The sequence below is a fragment of the Atractosteus spatula genome, chromosome 3 (genome assembly GCF_055471065.1).
Source record: "Atractosteus spatula isolate fAtrSpa1 chromosome 3, fAtrSpa1.hap1, whole genome shotgun sequence".
NCBI lineage: Eukaryota > Metazoa > Chordata > Actinopteri > Semionotiformes > Lepisosteidae > Atractosteus > Atractosteus spatula.
In genome coordinates, this window is record NC_142708.1 from 70,706,094 (window position 1) to 70,729,440 (window position 23,347).

Below are 23,347 nucleotides of genomic sequence, written 5' to 3' on the forward strand. Positions count from 1 at the left end.
GGCATCACCGTCAGAGTCTCATCTTGTAGTGCCTGGGTCAGCATTGTAACCTATGGCTGCCAACATTCCCTGATTGTACTGGAGTCTCACAGAGTGTGTCTAACCAATACAGGAGAGGAATCCAAGGACGTTCACACAAGGGGAAGTCTCCTCACACCTCCTTTACAGACAGAACTGCTGTGTTTAGTCCCAGTCCTGCCTACACGATCCACATCTGCAACATGTCTATGGAATTCTTGTTAATACACTATAAGGAAAATGGTTTCAGTATTTCCTTCTGTCAGTTTTTTCTAGCACTGTTTTGCGCCTCTGGATGCCTTTGCCTTTACAGGATTCTTCTAATGGCTTTTCCCTGAGGATAGAAGACAGACATCAATTATTTTGTGAGCTGTAAGCAACTTCATCAGGGTGTTATTGCACAGGATCCCTTATAGACATTGCACTGTGTGGAGGTGCCCTCAGGAATTGTTAGGGAGCTTGGCGAGACCAGCAGCTGTGTGGGGTCTTTGCTGGACTGCAATCAATATTTAATTTGGGGTCCATTTCATTGTTATTAATTGCTCATGATTATTATAAATTCATTTGATTAAAGTTTTTGAAGAGAGATATATATCCAAATCGATTTACATTTGCACATATTTATTCAGCATGGTGTTTTAATGGAGCAGTCGGAGTGATGTACCATGCTCAAGGGTACAACAACAGTACCACACCTGGGATTCAAACCCACCACCTGCCAGGACCTTTATTCACTCTAGGTACTGAGGACATTCACCATTTGTGGGAATTCAAGGTAACATGTTGAGTTTTGAAGTCTGAATTGTTAATGTACTCATGGTGATATGTGTTAACCAGTTCCATTTGTCCATTTTGTTTTAAGACTCTTGGGTAACAGGTCAATATTTATTTCTGGTGGGTGGCTGCATCAGCATGCGTAGGCTGCAAAGGAACAAGTAATAGGTTTATTCCGTGCTGAAAAGAGAAGAAAGAAAACAACGTTTCGGCCGTGGGGCCTTCTTCAGGTGTGAGAGAGACAAGGCAGACAGCAAAGGTAATGTAGCAGGAGAACAAAAGCTGGGATAGAGGAGGGGTGAGAGGTGGGAGCAGGGGACAGACAGAGAGGCCAATCAGGTGGTGTGAAGTCAGGATAGGTGTAGAGAGGTGTGAAATGAAACCTACAATGAATAGAGAGAATACAGAAGAAGATTAGTCTGTCGTTTGTCACGGAACCTATACGTGGAATAGGAGGATCCTTATGCGTGACCGGAATCCCACGGGGCACAGAGTAGCAAAGGGACAATCCAAAAGACAAAATCCAAAGGCTGGGTCGATAAGGGAGGCAGAGAGTTCGGTAACGAGAGATATTCAAAACAATACAAAGGCAAAATCCAGAAGGCGAGGTCAAGAGGCAGAAGCAGAAGATTCGCAACGGGAGATCAGTCAAAAGGTTTGGAAACACGCACTGGAGAATACTCAGAAAGGCTTCTCAATAGTGAGTGTGGGAAGGTGTGCGAAGGGGGTTTAAATACTGAAGGAAAGGGGTGTGATTGGATGATTGGTTAGGGAGTGAGAATTTGAGGAATCTGATGCATGTGAGAATGTGCTGGGTTCAATCAGGGATGAGATTGGGAAGCAGAGGTTCCGGGAATGTAACGTCGTTTGCGAGGGAGAGTGTGGGGCGTGACATCGTTGAGAGAAGGGGAAAGGTGTGATCCAAGCTGCAGGATAATTCTAGTTTCAGAAGTCTTTCTGATGTAAGAGTTAGGAAACCATCTTTGAGAACACAGACGGAGAGGAACAAGTAATGGCCTTTGAAGAAGGCTTCACAGCTGAAACTTGGTGTTTTCTCTCTTCTCTTTTCAGCCTGGAATAAACCTATTACTTGTTCCTTTGCAGACTACGCATGCTGACGCAGCTCCCCACCTGAACTATTACTTCAATGTTTATTTCTGTAGGGGACACACTCTTGCTCAACAGTGCAAGGCACTGTAATCAAAAATGCAAGGCATTGTAAATCAAAACAGTTAATTTACGTAATATCACTGCAAGGTCCAGGTTTTTTACAGTGTGCAGCAATTCCAGAGGCTCATTTGCCTTTGTGATTTCATCATCAAAAGAATTAACAGTAAACTCAGCGTAATTTGTGCAATGTTACACAGTGACGGTGAATTTGGTAATCTTTCAAAATGCCAACTTTTACTGCTTTCGTGTATTACGCAAACATCAAGTCCATTGATAAACAGATTCTGTCCTTCAGTTTTGGAATTTCCCTTTTTTCTCCCATTCTATTTCTGTTTTTAGACGTTTTGACATCTTCAAATGTTTTTTTTTTTGTTGTTGCTATGAGCAAAATGGAAAAACAAACATGCGGCTGTCATCTACGTTCGTCCATGTACACCTGTGCCCCAAATTGCACCCCTCGCCTAACTTAACTGTCTTTTCACTGCCTCCGTGAGCATCCTTAGCATGATCTTAAACCCCCCCCCCCCCCCCTGCCATTAAGATATATTCACATTGAGCACACATTTTGTGAAAGATCTGGGTTTTTGAAAACAAAAAAGGACTGCACATAAAACACAAGGTTTCAAAATGAGTGAGAGGGCCGTCAGAGGTTTTCAGCCAGTCCCATCTAGGACTCTGCACTCAGGAAGCCCTGCTTGCCGAGGTCAGTGTGGAAAAGAGAGCTGCTGTGGTAGACTGGGACCCCAGCTGGGCCTGAAGTAACCAGAAAAGCTCAGGTCTTGCATGTTACCTTTGAACTGGGACAAATGAATGGGCAAACTGGGGACAACTGAACAATTCGGTTTATTTCCATTTTTGCCAGCCAAAGTTTCTTTCCATGTCACAGTGGTTTACCCTGCTCACACTGTGCTGTCTAACGAGCATAGCTTGCTTTCCCCATAGAGAGGCCAGTAATTACAAGAAATGCTCAGAAGAAGAGCATGAATATGTTTGTTTACATGTACCGTGTGATGAACCCATCCATATCAGTAACCACTTAATCCTTACAGGGTTATGGAGAGCCTGAGTCCCTGGAGAAAATCTATACAGGCACAGGGAGAACTTGCAGACTCCACACGGAGGACTCCCCTAGCGGGAAGTACAACAGCTGAATCAACTGATTTGCTGAGTGCCATGCCAAAGTGGAGTTCCTGTGATTACTCATAGTATTAGAACAACTCAGCAAAATAACTCTGCCCGTTGTACTTCAAGCGGAACTTGCAATACTCTTTTCCTTGTTTTCGTAAGACTGGGTTTTGATTAAGTTCAATTTTTTTCCTGTTGTCAATATTTCCTGTTCTCAACCACAATTACAAGTATTTGTAAGAGCTTCAGAATGTTCTGTTACCAGTCTACAGTACATCTTGCTGTAATGATGATATTTTTCTTGCTCACATACAGTAGATAAAACATAACAATTACTGAATCAAGATGTTCAATAATAATAATAATAATAATAATGGGGACTCCCCTCCACCGCCAGCAATGTGTAGTCCCACCTTTCCAACAACAGCCAAGGTGCGCCAGTACGCTCACCACACACCAGCTATTGGTGGAAATGAGAGCAGACTGATGAAGCCAGTTCATAGATGGGGTTTATTATGAGGCCATGATTAGCTGGGACACAGGGGTAACACCCCTTTCTTTTTGAGAAAAATGGAAAGCCCTGGGGTTTTTAATGACCACTGAGAGTCAGGACCTTAGTTTTAAGTCTCATCTGAAGGACAGCGCCTTTTATACAGTATAGTGTCCCCGTCACTATACTGGGCTATTAAGACCAACACAGACCACAGGGTGAGCACCCTCTACTGGCCCCACTAACTTCTCTTCCAGCATCAACCTTTCCCAGTAGGTCTCCGATCCAGGTACTGGCCAGGCTCACACCTGCTGAGTTTCAGTGGGCTGAAGTCTTTCTCTGTAAGGTATTTAAAAGGAGTTGATCACAAACACAAAATGAACACTTTATAAATAAAGTTTAAAACCTGAACCCTTCAGTTTGAGGTTTGTGGACACTTGTGACATAGAACTGAGTTACAGTAGCTGCCTATTCAGAACCAGTACAACATTGTAAATATTTTTTACTTTATTAAGTGTGTATTATTACATATGCTGTTATTAATGTGTGCTGTGTATTTAAAATATAGAATGCAAATATGTAGTGTTACAGCCTTTAACTATATTCAGTTTATAAAGTGTTAATAATGCACCTCAAGTACGAGAACATCTCTCACAACCTGATATATGAATATTAACACAAAGTCAAATATAGGAACACACAAGTTATCATTGTAAAACACACACTTGAGTGACACAGAAGCACAAAGAATTTAATGCACACTCCCTGATGAGCACTAGAAACTAAGGATAGTTCATAAAGAGTGATTTGCAGAGATAAAGCTGGTTTTATCACAGTTTAGCAACATTTCGCCTTCTCTATTTAACGTATGTATTTATGTTAGTCAGTCTCTTGTTTTCAGTAGTTTCACCTCCTTTAGTGGAAAAAAAAACACAATTTATTACCTCACTTGGGATTTTTAAAATCATGGCAAGATGTTCTTTTTTAAAGGTAAGTGGCTTAATCTAGTGTAAAGTTAAAATAGAACGGGGAATTACCCAGGGAGAACATCATATCCTCTGAAACAAAGGCTTACAGGACATGAAGCTGGACACCCTTTGTTACTCAGACTTACCAGGGGAGCTCTTGGAAGAAACCAAGACCTGAGACATGAGGGACTCAGTTGCAAACTTACTATAAAGAGTTGCATTGCACTCCTGCCCTGGGTACTATGAGAACAGGAGTCACTTTTTTACACAAAGATTGTGAGAGTATGGGACAAGCTACACAGTCTCGTTATTGAATCCTGGCTGCATGAGGTCCCTGCATAAATTAGTTCCTAGAATAACTATATACTGTAGGCTGGATGGGCATAATAATTTGCTTCCATTTGTAACTTTTCTTCTTCCTCTTATGAAAGTGCTGTGTAGAACCCAAGAGTAGTTTAAAAAAATGTTGGTATGTGTGAGGTAGTAAGAGGTGGCTATAAGAGAAACCCACCTTTTAATGCACAAAACAGGTTATAATGTGACACACCTGGGCTCGTAGAATAACTGACACCCACAGGGAGAGAGATTCCACGCAAGAGAAGGAGCAGACAGAATAGGCATGAGTACAATTGGCCTCTTCCCTGGACTAATGGAAAGGTGAATAAGAGCAGCCAGAAGGAAGAGGGTTCAGACTGTGTCTGGGAAAGGGAGGGAAAGGGAGAGGAAGTGGAAAGGGAGTGGGAATAGAAGTGGAAGAATGAGAAGGAGAGGGAGTGAGAGAGAGGTGGAGTCTGAGGGAGAATGAGAGAGAAAGAGAATGGGTGAAGAAGTGGGAGAGAAAGTGGGAGAGGGAGAGAGCTCTGTAACACTGATTCCATCTGCCTAACAGGCCTGTGGGGCTCAGTGAGTGAAGGAAGTGTGAGAAGACCTAGCTTTGGCTGTACCGAGAGACATCACAAGTGCTGGATAAGCAGACTGCATGGTAGTTGGTTTGCTAGGCCCAGCCGGGTTGAAGTGTGCTCCTGAGGAACAGGTCTGGCCAGCTGAGCCAGGGCTGACGGGAGGTGTTGGCACCTAGAGAAATAGGGCAACGTGTGGCAAGGTAGCAGCATATTCTCTCCCCACAGCTGGATGGGGAGTCTAGACAGCAGAGGGTCCTGAGGACTCCTGTGCTATACCAGCAGCAGACTGTTGATCTCTCTCAGAGACAGCACACCTGACTGGCTACTGCTGCTGTCTGGGGTGTGAGTGGTTGTTAATTAGACTGCAAGGTGTCCTGGCCAAATGGGATCAGCCGGTGTAGCTAGCATTAAAGCTAATGGCTATAGTGACCTGGAGTGAGTCAGGTCAGTGCCTAAATAGGAGTGAATGATGCCTAGTGAAGATAGGAGAACTTCGGACCATGCAGACTTCACCATGCAAAGTAAGATTTAGGAGTCCAGGGAGGCTTTAACTGTAGTCTGCAACTGTCTGAGCTGCAGCGTCAGGAAACAAGAGTGATTTCTCATTTCTGTACAGAAAAAGCACTCGGACATCATGCACTGTTTCTCAGAAAGGGCTGCTATCAGATGGAGTGGACGTTCCAGACAGAAATTGCCATAAACTGAGCAGGACTGCGCTAACCTTCTTTATTCTGTGTCCCTGCAAAAGAGTGTCAAGCACTGCAGAATACAGGTTCAAGAACCAGATTGATTGCTGTCCCCTTGCTCATTTGCTCTTGCCTTTAAATCTACTGTAGGTGTTTTCTGGAGTTCGAGGGGGTGGGGGCGTGTTTAGTCGCAGGTGTTTCTGCCCTGGTCCTGGTCCTGGCGATATCACTCCTCTGGAACTTAGATAGTGATGAGGAGGATTACACACTGTCAAATATTATAGCGCTCTCAGGTTCACGTGGGTATGCACCCTCGCCATTACTGCCGCAGATGTGGACTTGAACCCGGGCCTCTGGTGTCACTGAAACAACTGACCCAGCCAGTTGAGCTAAAGGGAAGTCTACCATCAGTCCAGCAGCTGTGGTCCCTGCTATTCGCAGGTAAGGGCGGTGACGTCACCACGCCGAACAACCTCTGATGTCGGCCGTATGCGTTACAATATAAAAGTATTGTAACGCTTACGGCCGACAGGTACTGTGTAAGAGCCGGCTTACCAGACCAGGTGACGTCACCGCCCTTCCCTGTGATAGCAGGACTACAGCTACTGGGCTGTAGAAAGATCTCTCTTTAGCTCACCGGGCTGGGTCCCTGCTGAGCGACGCGGGAGTCCTGGGTTCGAGCCCCCGACGGTGGGGGGCCGACCTAATGTGACAAGGGCGCCCGCCTGAGCCCCCGTTGCGTTACAGTATGTATTATTGTATGCAAGCAGCAAAATGAAAACTTAGAGGAAATATTTTTAAGTGGGTTCAAATTTCTAAGTAGGTGTAGGAGCCATGTGGTGTTTTAATTTTTGGTTATATTCTTTTTAAAACAATCCTGGAAGTACGTAGTAAAAAATATGTTGATGTTCCGCTATTTGAAAATCACGTTGTTTTATTACGCAATTGCGTGTATGCCTTTAAGATTGTTAACCAATCACTGATGTTTATTTGCGTAAATTCTAGAAGCTTCAGTGGCGGTGGACGATAGAAAACGAGAGCTGGACGGTTTCTGACGTGCTTCTGTTTAGTTTATCCAAGGTTTGTGGGCTAGTTTGGTATGGTAGAAAACTTCTGATTTTTGTTTTGTCATCGAAACCATCGCGAATTTGAATAAAATACGTGTGTTTATTGAAACCTGGCCAAGTTTATTGAGGAGTTTGCACAAGAACGGTCAGCCTTTCTTACGGGGAAATGTGGAAGTTACAGTGGGCACTACTGTTAATCCCTTGTACGGGGCACTTCATGAGTTTGTAAAGTGTGCAGCCGTGCAAAGACTGCAAAACTGTTATTTGCTTTGAGAAATGTGTCAGCCACTAAATAAAACCTTAAGTTTTTTTTGCCAACCTAAAGAAGCCACTTCTGTTTTCTAAACTATATTGAACGGTTTCTGTTTTACTCACTAAATTATTCGAGTGGTTCCTCATACAATTATATAAATGCCTGTCTGAATTTAACGGTTTAACTAGCACAACCTGGCATAGTTTATCATTTCTCCACTCGAGGTAGTTAGACTCCATGAAACACTTTAGAATCTCGATGTGCATTTACCTCAAAAGTATTGATCAAAAACAGCCCAGCCTCTTCTATTTCACTTGTTATATTATGTGCCTGGTATATAGGATTTCACATTCATTTTCATGCGACGTCATCTGCTGTCTGTTGAATATGCCTGGATAACTTTGTGTTACTAATGTTACTAGTGTAGTTTGAGATTTTGTTGCATTATATTGCCATCAAGATCACTAATGTAAGCTAGTCTTATAAAGCTGTTTTTGTAGATTTCTCCATATTTAGGTTCTGCTAGTCCACACTGGTGCTATAATTGACAAACACATTTATACACTATTTTATATTATGCGTTCTATGACTGCTTAAAAATCTTCTGAATATTTGAGAGACAGATATTACGTGGTTGATATTAATAAAAGCATACAGTTATGTACTTGTTATTAATGTCTGCTTCTCATTTAGAGAGGTAAAACTTTTACATCATTTGACGTGAAAATCCTGCACAAAAAGGAAAGGATCTGTTTCCCTGTGGCCATGGTAAGTGCTGTAAAAAACAAGAACAAGAAGTGCTTTTATACAATGTATGGAAGAAGGTACACAAAACTGTTGTTCTCAAAACTGATGACCTACCTTCCTTTAAAAAATGGCACAGTGAGACCCTCTATTCAAATCGCAACGAGTAAAGCAAGAGAACAGGTAAATGGGCTAAATAGCCTTTTAGTAGTTTAAGCAGGTAGCTGTGTCAGCATGCGTAGGCTGCAAAGGAACAAGTAAAGGTTTATTCCGTGCTGAAAAGAGAAGAAAGGAAACACAATGTTTCGGCTGTGCAGCCTTCTTCAGGTGTGAGAAAGAGGAAAGTCAGCAGCTGATAAAGCAAAGGAGACCCAAATCCAGGAGTGGAGAGGAGGTGGGATCTTAGGATCACACCTTCCCCCTTCTCTCAACGACAGACTCGTTTCTTTCCAGTCCTCTCCATTCATTTGCAAGTTTCAACTTCACACCTCTCCTCACCTCCTCTCTCGACTTCGCGCCACCTGAGTGTCTACTCCGCCTCCCCCTGCTCCTGCCTCCCCTACACTCCTGGCTGCTGTTCTCTTTTGCTTTATCAGTTGCTGACTTTCCTCTTTCTCACAGCCAGAGAAACGTTGTGTTTCTTCTCTTCTCTTTTCAGCCTGGAATAAACCTTTACTTGTTCCTAAATAGCCTTTTATCTTATACTTAGGAATTGAGAGGCTTCAGTTTTGCATGTTGAAAATGAGTAACAGTCTTTCAATTTGTAAATAATTGCTAATAATTGCTTACACTTATATAGCGCTTTTCTGGACACTCCACTCAAAGCGCTTTACAGATGATGGGGATCCCCTCCACCACCACCAGTGTGCAGCCCCATCTAGATGATGGGACAGCAGCCATAGTGCGCTAGTACCCTCCCCACACACCAGCTCTCAGTGGGGAGAACAGAGTAATGAAGCCAATTCATAGATGGGGATTATTAGGATTATTATTATTATTGTAAAGGGTATTGGATGAATTATAGATAAAGCATTATGCATTAACACAAACACCCATTGTATAATAAAGATTAAATGTCTGTCCTTTACTCGATGTAAATTCTTAATCCAACCAAGAATGTTTTTCTGTTTTTAAAACACGCATTTAGACTGACATTGAAATAAATTAGGAAGACTAGTGGTCCTAATTACAACACCCCACTTTGGCTGCATTTCTCAGCCTCAGCACTGTCTAGTCCCTGTTCATCAATCTCCTTCTTTACCTTTAGTTTCCACATCATTCAGACTCGTCCTTGTAAATGGGACTCCATCAAAACCTTTCTATGTGTTTGTAATCAAGGTAATGAACACAGTCCTAAGCCTGTAGACCACCTCTAATAATTACGCCCTCTCAAAAAATATGAATACATGTTTTTACTTTTGACTATAACTTTTTGGCCACCTAAAATAATTATCCCACTTTTGCCCTAATGAACATTTACCTAATAGGAGAGGTACAGCACAGGTGAGACTGGCATGTAGGTGCCTGCCGTTCTGTCTCTCTTTGTACCACACGTGCAATTCTCCAGTCAGTTTCAGCTGCTGTTGTAGCGACCCCTGGCATGTCTGTTGCATGCTGTGTGTTGGGGATTGTTTGAACATGCTTTAGCTTTGCTCCTAGATTGGAGCCCACTTCCTCATTCACTCTCTTATTATAAGAACTCACAGCCCTCCTTCACACTGTCATCCTGCCTTCCTCAAAACAATATTGCTCATCGCTCTTCTCCTTCTCCAAACTTGTGAGTAACTTTATAGGTCTTCTGTCTTTATGCACCTTACAGCTCTTAGTCCTTTCCTGCAGATGCTTCTGCACTGCGGGAGTCTGTGAAGCAGTGCCGATGGTGTCAGTCAGGCTCCACAGCTGTCGCAGCCTGGTGGTCACTCCCCTTATCTTCTCGCCCGCTGCCTCTGAACCTCTGAGTCAAAGGGGAGATACTGTAGGAGAAGCCGGTTCAGTTCAGGGTGAGGGTTTGCTGAAGAGTCGCAGCGTGACCGGGCAGGATCCTGAATGAACACGCGGCACGGTGCTGATCGTTTTGAGGTGTTGGGAAATGTGCCACAGTGAGGAGCCGAGTCCTGTCGATCCCCTGTTTGCCGCCCTGCTCAGCACATGGAACTCCCCTCTGCTGAGCGCAATTAACTCCCTTCTCCCTCCAGGCAATCAGCCAGTCGTACAATGTATTGCTTCACCTCTTCTGTCAGCATTGTTATAAGTCTGTGATTCAGGAAGCCGGTCCGATTTGACTTTGCTCATCTCTCTTGTTTCTCACCAGTGTCAGAACCTGATAGAGGCGGTGGGCATAATTACGGGGTCGTCTTCCTGAAAAGCTGCCAAGAAGGTAAGATTCGGTGTGACTTATAGGCGTGCACACTCTTTGAAATGACTTGCTATACATTTTGTAAAGAGCTGCTACAGTACCTGTGGATGTTGACTCAGTGGTGGTGATGTCTCTGAGATTATTTGTGGCAGTCTCAGTTGTCCATTGCCTTTTGTACATTTCGGGGTCAAGCTGAAAATATTTACTTTGAGTGTGTTCTAGCTGGATGAATTCATAGCCGAATAACAAAGTGGTCAGATATGTTAACATATCATGCAGAAGGGATTGGTGCAGAAGTGTCTCTTGTGAATCCTTGTAAAACTTCACTTTAGGGCACCAGCAAAATGTTCCAATAGATGTGTTCTATGAGGACTTAGTAACACATTTACTTGTTTTATATTGATCCCATCTTACTCCTGAGAGAGATACACAGCCTGATAGTACCAACATTCATAATTATTTTTAAATACTTTACCTGAACATAACACAAGTCTTCACAACAAGTCATAGTGTTTGACATAGCAACAGTAATTTGGTATAAAGGCTCAGTATGAGGCTTTTTCTCATTGCTCAAATTCGCTTTTGAAGAAAAGGATGTCAAGCCAACCCACGATTTGGTTTCAGTTTTTAATAGTTTGACTATTAATGGATATAAGAAGGGCACAAAGCCAGGAAATGCCGGATCTTTTCTTGTGACTAATCATTACTTCATAGCAAAGTGTTATTAAGGTACTCAACCAACAGAGCCATGGAACCATTGGAGGTATTATCTCAACCATAATAAAACACATAATAAAAAGTGGCCTTTAAAAAAACAGGAAGATGATAACATTCGTTTGCTTATTTTACCCTACCCAAGACATGTGAGTGCTTGAAAAATTCAAATTGTTTTCTTCGCCTTTTCAAAACTTACACCACAGCCAGGATGCCATAAATCATTGCTCATTACTAAATAAACAGGTGATCCCTCTACGCTCATCAAGCAAAGGGGAGACACTACCTCTGGTCTAGTAACAAAGTGGACTTTGGACAAAGCAATCAGCTTTAATAAATGTTTCAACATGGTCTCTAGTGCGCTATAAAAATGCAGACTCTGAAAAGGGGCAAGCAGATTGCAAGACATAACTGGAAACTAACAGGAAGTTCATTTAAATGTTAAAAAGGAAGCATTTTTAAATAAAGGGCTGCACTACTTCAGAACAAGTCAATGTTTTTTGCCAAAAAGGTTTTAATAAAATATCTAAAAATGACAGGGGTTTGCAACTATGTAAATATATTCTTTAAAAAACGGATCTGAATATTCTACCCAACAGCTGCTTCTTATGAGAACACAAACCCGTTTCTGACAGCTGTTTTCATTCCATTCAGAATGCTTCTTTCCAAAAAACAGTTTTGCTGTGGGAGTTTCTAAGACACCTAGGCTAAATGATGTACTGTATGTAAAAATACTTGTAAGAGCTGTCGGATGTGAAGGTGGAGTTCATGAGTTGGACACTACTGTGGTACTCCTGAGCAAGGACCTTATTTTATAAAAATGTCAACAATGAAGAGAAGAATATAAGCTTGATGCTGGTGCCAGGAGGATTTCATCAAAGAACATAAAAGAGCTCACGAAGGAGACAGGACTTTTACAGCTTGCTTGTTTAGTTGCCGTGCTGTGTAGTGATCACGACTGTCGAGAAGACGGCTAAGGAACTCATCCCAAACTGAAGCAGTTCTGGTCTCGAAGATGTCATCGTGGCTGACTTTGTGAACACCTTTCAGGGGCTTGAATCAACACTCCTGAGTATGACTTTTGCTGCTGATTGTATTGACATAAAGGAGAAGTCAGTATTTCCTGGTTAGCCAGCTGAAATTGCATTGCAGTGTTTTGAGCAGAGTTTGTGTGGCAATGACAGTTCCTTCCCTCTCTGATTTCATTTCGAAAGCATGCACATTTTTATGTCAGAAGCCCTAACTGTGCAACAAGGAACACCACGCCTTCCTATTGCAGGATATTAATGGTCAAGACAAAGGACCTGGATTCACAGTCAGAAAGAGCAGTTGCCATTGGCTGCAAGGAAATGGCCCCAAGGCAAAATCAAGGACATCTGAAGTGCTGAAATCTATAATTAAGACATACAGTACCACCGAACAAGAAGGAACTGGACGCCCAAGGAAAGCTGCAGTTCTAGCAGGTAAGAGAACCTTCTTGCGAGCAAAGACTCCAATATTATGGACTTAATGCAGGACTGTACAGTCACCTGAGAGGAGAAGAGTTGCATGCAAATAGATCTCCAGCTGCCAGCTGTTTTTACATAACAAACAAATACAAGCACTTTCGCCTTCATCCAGAAGGAAACTGTCAGGGGTTGCAGTGAAACGTCTGGTTAGGTCACTATGCGAAGTCCTAAAAACGGAAAGCAATGCCATAGGCAAGGGATTGAGCAAGGGGTTTCGAGAGCCAAAAGACGATTAGGTTTAAAGTGTTCTTTCCCCAAAAAGGTACAGCGAGGGTTGAGCTCGGAAGAGGGAAGCTCAATAGTGAGCGGAGACCGAGAGGGTATAAATAGGGAAGAGTGTGGATTGATAATTGATTAATTAGTGCGCGGGATGTTTACGGTGAGAGGAGCTCATGGGAATGCGGTGGCGTTTAAGTGCTCGGGTGCGGTTCGTGACAGAAACTCGCTCAAATTACTTCCACTTTTTTTGGTAAAATATGCCTAATCTAATGAAGGAGTATTTTGTTGTCATGTAGATACACAGAACATATATACTTTATGCATTTTTTGTGGTATGGAAGTTAGGACATTTAAGAGTCTTTCAACATAAAGCCTAACTGGTCTAACTGCTCCAATCATAAAATACACAAAGCATACTTTATACGATTAACTTTATAATAGAAAAGACAATTCCGTAATGCTTATTAAATGTGCAATAGCAAGTTTAAACTAGTAAAAATTTACTGCCAATTTTACTTTTTTAACGCCTCACCTTTAGTTTAGAGAACGTGACAGAGGCTCCTGTGCCTATTGGAGATGATCAGTTTTAGAGATCAGTTGTTACAGTATGTAACCTCTTAAACTGCTGTAACTGTGTAGAAGCCACAAGCTGTGTAGCTGTGATGTAAATCTTGAAATACCTCAGCAACATGACTAAAATTGTGTTATAGGCTATTAAGTTACAATTTTTTTTATAATATACTGCAATTTTCTACATTTCCTTAAACAGACCTAAGAAATTCATTTATTGCTTATACAGTACGTACATAAGATTGGTGCACAACTTTAATAAATGAACATAAACCATTGTAAGTACTCAGCTATACCTACAGTACTACTGCTAGTAAGTGTTGTAAATTAAGAAAAAAGGACATAATATCCTCTGGGAAACAAGGAAGCCATTCCGAACAAGGAATATAGTTATGTAACAGTATGCTTAGAACACATTAAAGAAATGCTTCATTTTATGACGTTAATACATCAAGCAGTCGAAATATCAGCATCTCTTCATAAAATCAAAGGGGAGGTAACGATTTTCCATTTCGATGTATACCTCCTGTTAACTCAAGCAACAAAAAACAATGGGCTTTTATCCTAGAGATTGCCATCAGTGGCATCACTGGACAGCCATCGCCCAGGGCTCTGCTGGCTTCTGGAACATATGGCAGTTGCCCAAGCACATGTGGGAGACCAGCAACGGTCAGATTACACATCAATTAGAAGTCGTGAGCCCTGTCCTCTGCAGTCCGCACTGCTACCACACTTTACCTGTTACTGCTAAGTGCTGGTCAGGTCAGAATTCCCCCACTGGTGGGAAATACTCAGGTTACTGATTTTCATTAGTTTGACAAAGCAATGGAACTGACTTCGGCGATCTTAGGCTTCTTTGTGTGTACGCAAACATGAAAATACCAAAAATGGATGCAATTCTAATACTAATGAAAAAAACTCTGCTGTAAATCCTAAAATGTGCTTTGAAGCGTTAAATAAATGCTGCAAGGTGTGGAGTGCAATCCTGTCATTAGAAGTTGACTGGAACAGTAGCGTGTTGTCATTACTCATATTTGTGCTGCTGAAACACATGACCCTTACAATGTAAGAGAGCAGAAATCTGCGTAAGAGCATGAGGATGTTTTGTAATCCGTAGGTCTTGGTAGTCACACATATTAGGTCAGTTCAGAACTTAGATCATTCTTGTTACCATGACTCATGCTACATCCTTGCTTTGTGTGTGAATCACTGTGTATGTACAGCTCAGTCGGAACAACATGGGAAAAAAGCCTTTACAATGTACAAGCCATCGGAAGTGCAGTGGGTTTCTTTGTCATTCATTGCTGTCACTTTGTCCAGGAAGGATGTTACATCTCTGAAGTGTCAGAAATCGCTTTTTGTAAGTGAGTGATTAATGAAGTGATGTATGAATGGGTAAACTAAACTAGTTAACACGTTGGATGGATACCTTGATGCACGGCTTAGCAACTATTCACTTGCAGTCTGATTATGCCTTGTACTGTACATGCAAAGTGACACCTGCTCCTACACAAGCACATTTTCATGCCCAGGGCATTGGTGGTGAGGGTGACATGTTTTTTTACAGCACTTAGGTAAATCGTAAGCAAAATGCACTTCTGTATAAAACTGAGAGATAAACACTCAGACATTTGCTGGGGCACATAGCTTGACCTCAGACTTGCAGTGGCCAATTTGCATCGCAAACTCTGAAGTGTATTTGAGAATCCAGCATTGAGCATCAGTATGTTGTTGATGAGTTTGATGAAAACTGTATGATACCAAACAGAAAACAAATTCTCAGGCTGTAATCGTTGTGAAAACCAGCTAGAAGGCAAGGCAGTTCCAAGCCGATACAATTTTTCCAACCTGCACATGAAATAAGTGTTGAGGTTTTGACTGATGGTGTTCCCAGAGGCTAATAGAAACTTAAATGTGAAATATAAAGTACCAGAGAGTAGTTTTAATTAAATGTATTAAACAAAAGCATATTTTATTGCAGGTGAAAAAAAATCATTTTACGTAGTGGTCTCCCACTTAGAAACGTTGATTTTGACCTTGGTTACTTATGGGTTGTGCAGCTCAGTTTTTCAGTCATGATTCACTGAATTCAAGCTCTGTATGCTGTGATTTAAGACTAACCATGTCTGTTTGTGCCTCTTAGTGTTCAGCAAAGATGGTAGACGCTCTCTACACCAACTCAAGCCCTCTCCCCAACTACAACATGCCCAACGCCACAGTCCAGCCGCCGAGTTTCTTCGAGGAGTGCAAAGTCATCCCCGCGGGACCTATGATATACGTCAGCGCACAGGCTATCAACATCGTCCTGGGACTGCCAGCCAACGTGATGGTGCTGTGGCTTCTACGCAGGAACAAAGCCGATTTCACTACCTCGGACATCTTCATCCTGAACCTCGCCATCTTGGACACCTTCTTCTGCCTCATGTCTCCTGTTGACCTGCTCAACAGGTTACTGCTGAATCACGCGACCGTCTGGCAAGTCCAGTCCGTCGCGTACGGTATAAAAGATGGTTCTCCCCTGTTGCTCACTTGTATCTGTCTGGACCGCTACCTAGCAGTGCTGCACCCCATCACCTTCACAAGGTTCAGGGGTCAGAAGCACAGAATCATTTGTGCGGAGGTGCTGATGGTCATTATCATTAGCTATGCCATTTCTTACGCTGCGGGCGCAGTGAAGGACTTTCACCGTGTGTTCAGTATTATGATCCTTACAATTTTTTCCATCATGGTGTTCTGTAACCTTTCCATCCTCTGGGCTCTGAAAAGGTCTGGACCAGGGAGGGATGAGATGCATCCTGTGAAGAAGAAGGCCTTCAACATGGTCCTTATCATTCTGGCTATCATAGTGTTTCATTATTTCCCACCTGTCATTCTTTTCCCTTTCCAGAACTACTTCTCTCCTCTTGTGTTTAAGTGTTATGTTCATCACATTGCGTTTGCCTTCATGGACCTCAGCAGCAGTGTTCAGCCTCTGCTCTATCTGTCAAGAATGGTCAGATTGCCTTGTTTCCCGACTGATACAGTTAGTGACACTTCTGCGAAAAGCATCACAGTCAATTAATAACTTTATTTCTCAACAGAGTACAGTTTCATCAGCCATATGTATGCAAGTTTGCAGAATCAGTGACTCCTGGTCACAGCACAATCTGGGATTTCAGACAAGGATTTCCACCTTGACCCTAACTTCTAGCTCTGAACCTTAACCTAACCCAGGAATCGAACCCTTAAACCTTACCCTCTGCATTAATCTAAATCCTTAACACTCTAATTAAATCCTAAATCCTAACCCCCTTACTGTGTTTAACATTTTTCACATCAATGTTCAGTTTTTGCCAATGCCAACACAGAGATTTTTATATTATACTGAGTATATTTATATTGTTGACTATACAAGGTATGTAAATGCTATGCTATATCATCCCAAGTATTAAGTTTATTAACACTTACCGCTCCCACAGGTAGGAAATTACAAGCCTAGAGATCAGTGTCAAGTATACAGAATTGTGGAACCAGAGGGCTATAAAGGACTCGGTTTGTCATTTACAGTATGTTTAATGAGTGAGGCAAGGTTATGGTTTCATTTGGACCATGGGACTTCATTTTTGCCAGTGTTGTATTATTTTAATAATATTGGCTGTAAATGGCTGTACTTTCTTCATTTTCATTCAAGGTGGCCAGACTAGATAAGGTGATTACTAACTCTAGACTTTGGAGTCTGTTATTCAGCAGCTTTTCTGTTTTGACCTAAAACAGGACAAAGAAATGCAAAATTACATAATACATAATTACATTCATAATATTAAAGTATTGTATGTGATTGAAACTCATTATCTATGTTTAGTTTCAATGATCTATCTACAGTGTCTCAGTTTCTTACAGGCTTCCTTGCATTACCCTGTGATGCTCCTATGAAATAGGGTGCTCATGACATACCATGAGTTTTGAGAAAGAGATTTGCACTTCCTTTATATTTCATGTGGTCACTTTATTTATTTGTGTGTTTCTTTGTTTGTTTCAAATATGTTGTGTGCAGCTGTATTTAAGTGTTAAAAGCTGTAAATAAAGAAACAGTCTGGAACAGTGTGTCTCTGTCAGACAGGAGGAAAGTCATGGAAAATGATGTCAAAAGAACAGACATACAGTATATAGATAAAGTTTAACACTCAAATGGGACAAAAAAGTCTTTAGAATGGGCTGTGGGGTGGTAGAGTAATGAGTGACCCCATGGAGACCTTAAAAAAATTAAAACATTAAATTAAAACAAAAACATTAAAAACCAACTTGAAAGAAGAAATAGCTTTAGACTTTGGAGGGCTACAGTTCCCCTTTTACTGTACATATGTTGCCTGGCAATATTCTTTCTGTTTTCTATCCTTCATTCAGTTATCAATGAGAATGCATGCATTAATTTTCATGCCCACAAACATCAGTTTCAGGAATTTATCCACCTTGAGAATGGGCTGGGGGGGCTCTAGAAAGGACCATCCAATAACATCCATCATTTCCTCTTGTATAACTGGTTCAAAACCATCTAAAGCCGCAGGTTAAAGTTTATTAAGTCACGAAGTGCTTCAGCCCCTGCTTTGCTGATTTAATTTCCTCTTCAGAAAACAGCTGTGTTAAATACTATTTCAGATATTTCTCTGTCATCTTCAAAATCATCTAATTATTTAAGAGAATTATGTCTCTCTTGGCCATTCTAAAGTCTTTTTGACCCGTGGTTGTAATTCAGCACACTCTGTTCTCTATCATTGGATCTTGCTCCTTTTTAGTTTCCCTGTAGAGTGCTTTCTTTCTCCTTATTTTGTTTTACTAATTGTTCTATTAATGCAACAGAGACCATTACTTTCTAAACTTTAATTTATTTTTCTCCTGAATATGTTCTCCGATTCAAACTAAATATTTTTGGAAGGCTGCAGTCCTATTTCTACTGATTCTGGATGTATTTTCTTCAATTATACAACACTTAATACCACACATAATCTTTCCAAAACCAACTGACTGTTATACAGATAAATAACTGCAATCTTAACAGATTACATGTTTCTGTCACCTATTTTCATTGTCAGTGAAACTCCAGAAGCACCATTTTAATCTGCAAAGCACGCAGTGGAAAGGTCTAGAGTCACTGTCAAAATAATAAGTCAAAATGCAACAGTGCCAAGATTGGGTTTATTGTGTTTTCACTAAACTTTGAGATCATGCAAATAGCACTCATAATCACAAGTACTTTTAGGAATTAATATGTTGGTAAACATATTAATTCCTATTTCTGATCACTTGTCAGGTTTATGAGTTTGATCTGTCTGTTTTGAATCACCCTTTTGTTTCTACTATAATATTTGCACCATGCATCTTTTCAGTGTGTGCTAAAATACTGTATGAATGTTGTTGATCGCTTTTTGAATGTACTGTAGCATTGCAGGTGATTCTCATTGTCAAGTCACAATTGTGCCAAAAGGGGATCATCATGTCTATTAAACTTCAGATGAGTACTGTGAGCATATAATTTAATTAATCCCCCCACTGTCTGTTCACTTTTTTATTCCTGTAGCTGTGGTGGTACTGGAAATCTCCTTTAAGTTAGTTTGATCACCAGCAGCGATGTTACACGTTACTTTCTCCTGCGAAGTTAAAAACCTTTTGTGTCTGATTACAGTGTTTGTGCTATTTCTTTGACCTGTTGTTTTTCTTCTTCTCTGTTAAACCATTCTGGCAGCAGCAGAGACTTTTTTGGTGTCTATATGTTACATGTAAACTAGATACACTATGTCCAGGTATCTCTGTGTCCAGGAATTGTGACCATCTGTTCTCTCCGTGTTTCTCTCGTTACTCCTGTCTTGAATACTCTCTTACTCTTTCACCATCAATCTTCTGAAAACTGTACACCCCCAAATGACAGGACATCCACTAAGGTTCAGAGGACAACATGTTATGATCCCCAGTCGCCAGTAGTCCCTCCACGTTTCTAACCTAGGAGGGCGTGCTTATGGCCTCCTGAGCAAATTGGGTTAGAAAAAACATTTTCCCTCTTGCACGTAACACCTTAAACTGTATTACACCGAATTTCAGTTTTGTACACCTGGTCTCTTGCATCACTTTGTTTACAGCGAATTTCGTTTGTTCTCCAATGACCTCTCTATTGCATCACTTGTAAAAGTGGATTGGAGGGAGACGTGGGTGCCAGAAAAACACATTTTCCGACGGAACATTGTGTGACGTATGCCCCTTTTCATACTTATGACCATGCCATTTTCCCATATTTTTTCATACTGAGTCTCCCCCTGGATGTTTTAATGAATATATGATTAATATTCCATATACCTGAATGCCTTGGAGAGCTTATATTAAAAAAAAAAGATTCAGGCTAATTCTAATTTGTGATTGGAAGTGGTATAGTTCTCTCTACCAGCTTCTGATTGGATTGGGTGAAGATGCCCTTCCTTCATGCCCTCTGGAGAGTTTGACTAGGCTCCCCTACAATACCTATTTCCAAGCGAACAAAGTACAGTGTCTTGAACAAGATTCCTACAGGATACAACACATTTCAGGCTGCAAGACACTCAACACAGCAAGCTCAAGAGCACCACACAAGAAGAACAAAGACACTGAATGAAAACACTGAATTTGCACAGGTAAGATCAGTCTATTTTGATTTGTGATTGTTATGCATTGCATTTAAATACTAAGCAGTATGACTACAACTGCAGACTAAGAAGCAGTGTTGACATTAGAAGCTTTAGAAGCTGCACCTAGCTACTGCCATCTTCTTCATTAAAGACCACAATAGTTTAGAACCAAAAAATACTATCTAAAAACACTAAGGAAATGAAACACTAATTTATTGCAAAAGTAATGCATTGGATTTTATAAATGTACAGTGGAACAAATCTGTACATGTTTTCTTTGGAATCTATACATGCTGGAATCATTTCATCTTGTGAAATACAAAATATTTAAGTTGAAGAGTTCTTTCTTATTAAACTGAAAAAAGAATTAAAAGGCACATTGAAGGACAAGCAGCCTTTAGTTGCAATAGTTGTAATTTATGTCCTATAGTTTGAGCTTTATGACTTATGTCAGACTCCTTGACTTTTTTGATAGCCATTGCTTGGCACTAATGCTGCTTATATAATAATTTTATACACAATATTGTGATTTCATTCCCACAGTCCCAAATATCTATTCAACATTCATGATTGTTTTTAAGAGAACTCTTATCGTTCTCTTAGCCCATATACTGGTATTATTGATTACTTCAACAGAATGCAGATCCAGACACCTTATCAATCATTACATTACTTTCAAATCTCTCTTTGATTTAGTTTATGTCAATTAGACTGCAGCCTCTGTCTGTTAATGCCTTTAAAAATGGTAGATGAGAGCAGTACTGAACCTGAAAGTATTGCTATTTTAAAAGAATAGCTTTGATTTTTTATTTACGTCCTCCAAAATCTATAGACTCACCATTCACCATGGTTCACTGATAATGGAAACATGAACATGGTAATCTCTTTTCTTTTACAGCAAAACACTTAATCTGAGGCAGGTATGTTTGCATGGTCTCTTAGAAATTGTAAAAGCTTTATTTATTTAAAAAACAGTTTATTTAAAGCTGTTTTGTTTGCTATCTGTTTTAGCCTTGTGCATGCAATCTGACACCAATTCTTGCACAAGCACATTTCCATGCGCAGGGCATCGGTGGTCAAGGGAAAATGTTTTTCATAGCGCTTAATTAAATCTTGTACTGAAGTGAAATGCACGTCTGTATAAAAATGAATGATGCGCCTACACTTAGATACTGTATATGCTAAGGCATATACTGTAGCTTAACCTCAGACTTGCACTGGCCATTTTGCATTGCAAATTCTGAAGTATATTTGAGAATCCAGCACTGGGCACTGCCACTATGCTGTTGATATAATTTATACACATTGTGTATGATAATAAATAGAAAACAAATTATCACACAGTAATCATGTGAAAACCAGCTGGAAGGCAAGGCAGTTCCAGGCTGATAAAATTTTTCCAACCTGCACTTGTGATAAGTTTTGAGATTTTGACTGATGGGGTTCTCAAAAGCTAATAGAAGCTTAAGTGTAAAATGTAAAGTGCCAGAGAACAATTTTCATCTAATTGAATAACAGCACCTTTTATTCTAAGAGGACATAGAGTGGTCACTCTATTAGAAATCTTGAGTATGACCTTGACTACTCATGTGTTGGAACAAGTCATAGGTTTATTCCATGCCGAAAAGAGAAGAAAGGAAGATCATCGTCTGTGGAGGCTTCTTCAGGTGTCACCTGAAGTTACACCTGAACTACTTGCGCAGCTCAGTTTTTTAGTCATGATTCACTGATCTTATTCAAGCTCCCACCTTGCTGTGATCTTGCTGTGATTTAAGACGAAGCATGTCTGTTTGTATCTCTCAGTGTTCAACAACGATGGCAGTTGCTCTCTACACCAACTCAAGCTCTCTGCCCAACTACAACACGCCCAACGCCACAGTCAAGCCGTTGAGTTTCTTCGAGGAGTGCAAAGTCATTCCCACGGGACCCTTGATCTTCATAAGCGCACAGGCTATCAACATCGTCCTGGGACTGCCAGCCAACCTGATGGTGCTGTGGCTTCTACGCAGGAACAAAGCCAGCTTCTCCACCTCTGACATCTTCATCCTGAACCTCGCCATCCTGGACACCTTCTTCTGCCTCATGTCTCCTGTTGACCTGCTCAACAGGTTACTGCTGAATCACGCGACCGTCTGGCAAGTCCAGTCCGTCGCGTACGGTATAAAAGATGGTTCTCCCCTGTTGCTCACTTTTATCTGTCTGGACCGCTACCTAGCAGTGCTGCACCCCATCACCTTCACAAGGTTCAGGGGTCAGAAGCACAGAATCATTTGTGCGGAGGTGCTGATGGTCATTATCATTAGCTATGCCATTTCTTACGCTGCGGGCGCAGTGAAGGGTTTTCACCGTGTGTTCAGTGTTATGATCCTTACAATTTTTTCCATCATGGTGTTCTGTAACCTTTCCATCCTCTGGGCTCTGAAAAGGTCTGGCCCAGAGAGGGATGAGATGCATCCTGTGAAGAAGAAGGCCTTCAACATGGTCCTTATCATTCTGGCCATTATAGTGTTTCATTATTTCCCACCTGTCATTCTTTTCCCTTTCGAGAACTACTTCTCTCCTCTTGTGTTTAAGTGTTATGTTCATCACATTGCGTTTGCCTTCATGGACCTCAGCAGCAGTGTTCAGCCTCTGCTCTATTTGTCGAGAATGGTCAGATTGCCATGTTTTCCTGACTGATACAGTTAGCGATACTTTTGTGAAAAGCAACAGAGTCAATTAATAACTTTATTGTTTAGCAGAGTACAGTTTCATCAGCCATATGTATGCAAGTTTGCAGAATCAATGACTCCTGGTCACAGCACACTCTGGGATCTCAGACAAGGATTTCCACCTTGACCCTAACTTCTAGTTCTGAACCTTTATCTAACCCTGGAAATGAACCCTTAAACCTTACCCTCTTCATTAATCTAAATCCTTAATGCTCTTATTAAACCCTAAATGTTAATTATCTTATTGTGTTCAATGACATTTTATACAATATTTTGTTTTTGCCCATGCTAGCCTAGAGATTTTTTATATTATATGTTTATGTTGTTGACCGTACAAGGTAAGTTATGTAAATGTAATGCCATATGATCTGAAGTATTAAGGTTATCAACACTTGCCTCTCCCACAGGTAGGAAATTACAAGCCTAGAGGTCAGTGTCAAGCA

The 23,347-nt window shown here is 41.1% G+C and overlaps 1 protein-coding gene and 1 pseudogene across 4 annotated transcripts; both read left to right on the forward strand.

Annotated features, from left to right (window-relative positions):
* The first annotated feature begins 7,142 nt into the window (after window positions 1-7,142).
* Window positions 7,143-19,216, forward strand: LOC148838598 (proteinase-activated receptor 3-like). Of its 4 annotated transcripts, XM_088911080.1 has the most exons (4): window positions 7,143-7,213; window positions 8,147-8,221; window positions 10,509-10,574; window positions 15,708-19,216. In XM_088911080.1, exon 4 carries the CDS (start codon window positions 15,720-15,722, stop codon window positions 16,623-16,625), a length of 906 nt encoding a protein of 301 aa, XP_088767206.1. In that variant the 5' UTR covers window positions 7,143-7,213; window positions 8,147-8,221; window positions 10,509-10,574; window positions 15,708-15,719; the 3' UTR covers window positions 16,626-19,216. The 4 variants fall into 4 exon arrangements, with proteins under 4 accessions (XP_088767206.1, XP_088767208.1, XP_088767210.1 ...); XM_088911082.1 differs by lacking the exons at window positions 7,143-7,213; window positions 8,147-8,221 and adding an exon at window positions 9,847-9,974; XM_088911084.1 differs by lacking the exons at window positions 7,143-7,213; window positions 8,147-8,221 and adding an exon at window positions 10,050-10,197.
* A 2,792-nt stretch (window positions 19,217-22,008) lies between these two features.
* Window positions 22,009-22,915, forward strand: LOC148838599 (proteinase-activated receptor 3-like; annotated as a pseudogene).
* Window positions 22,916-23,347: the final 432 nt, after the last annotated feature.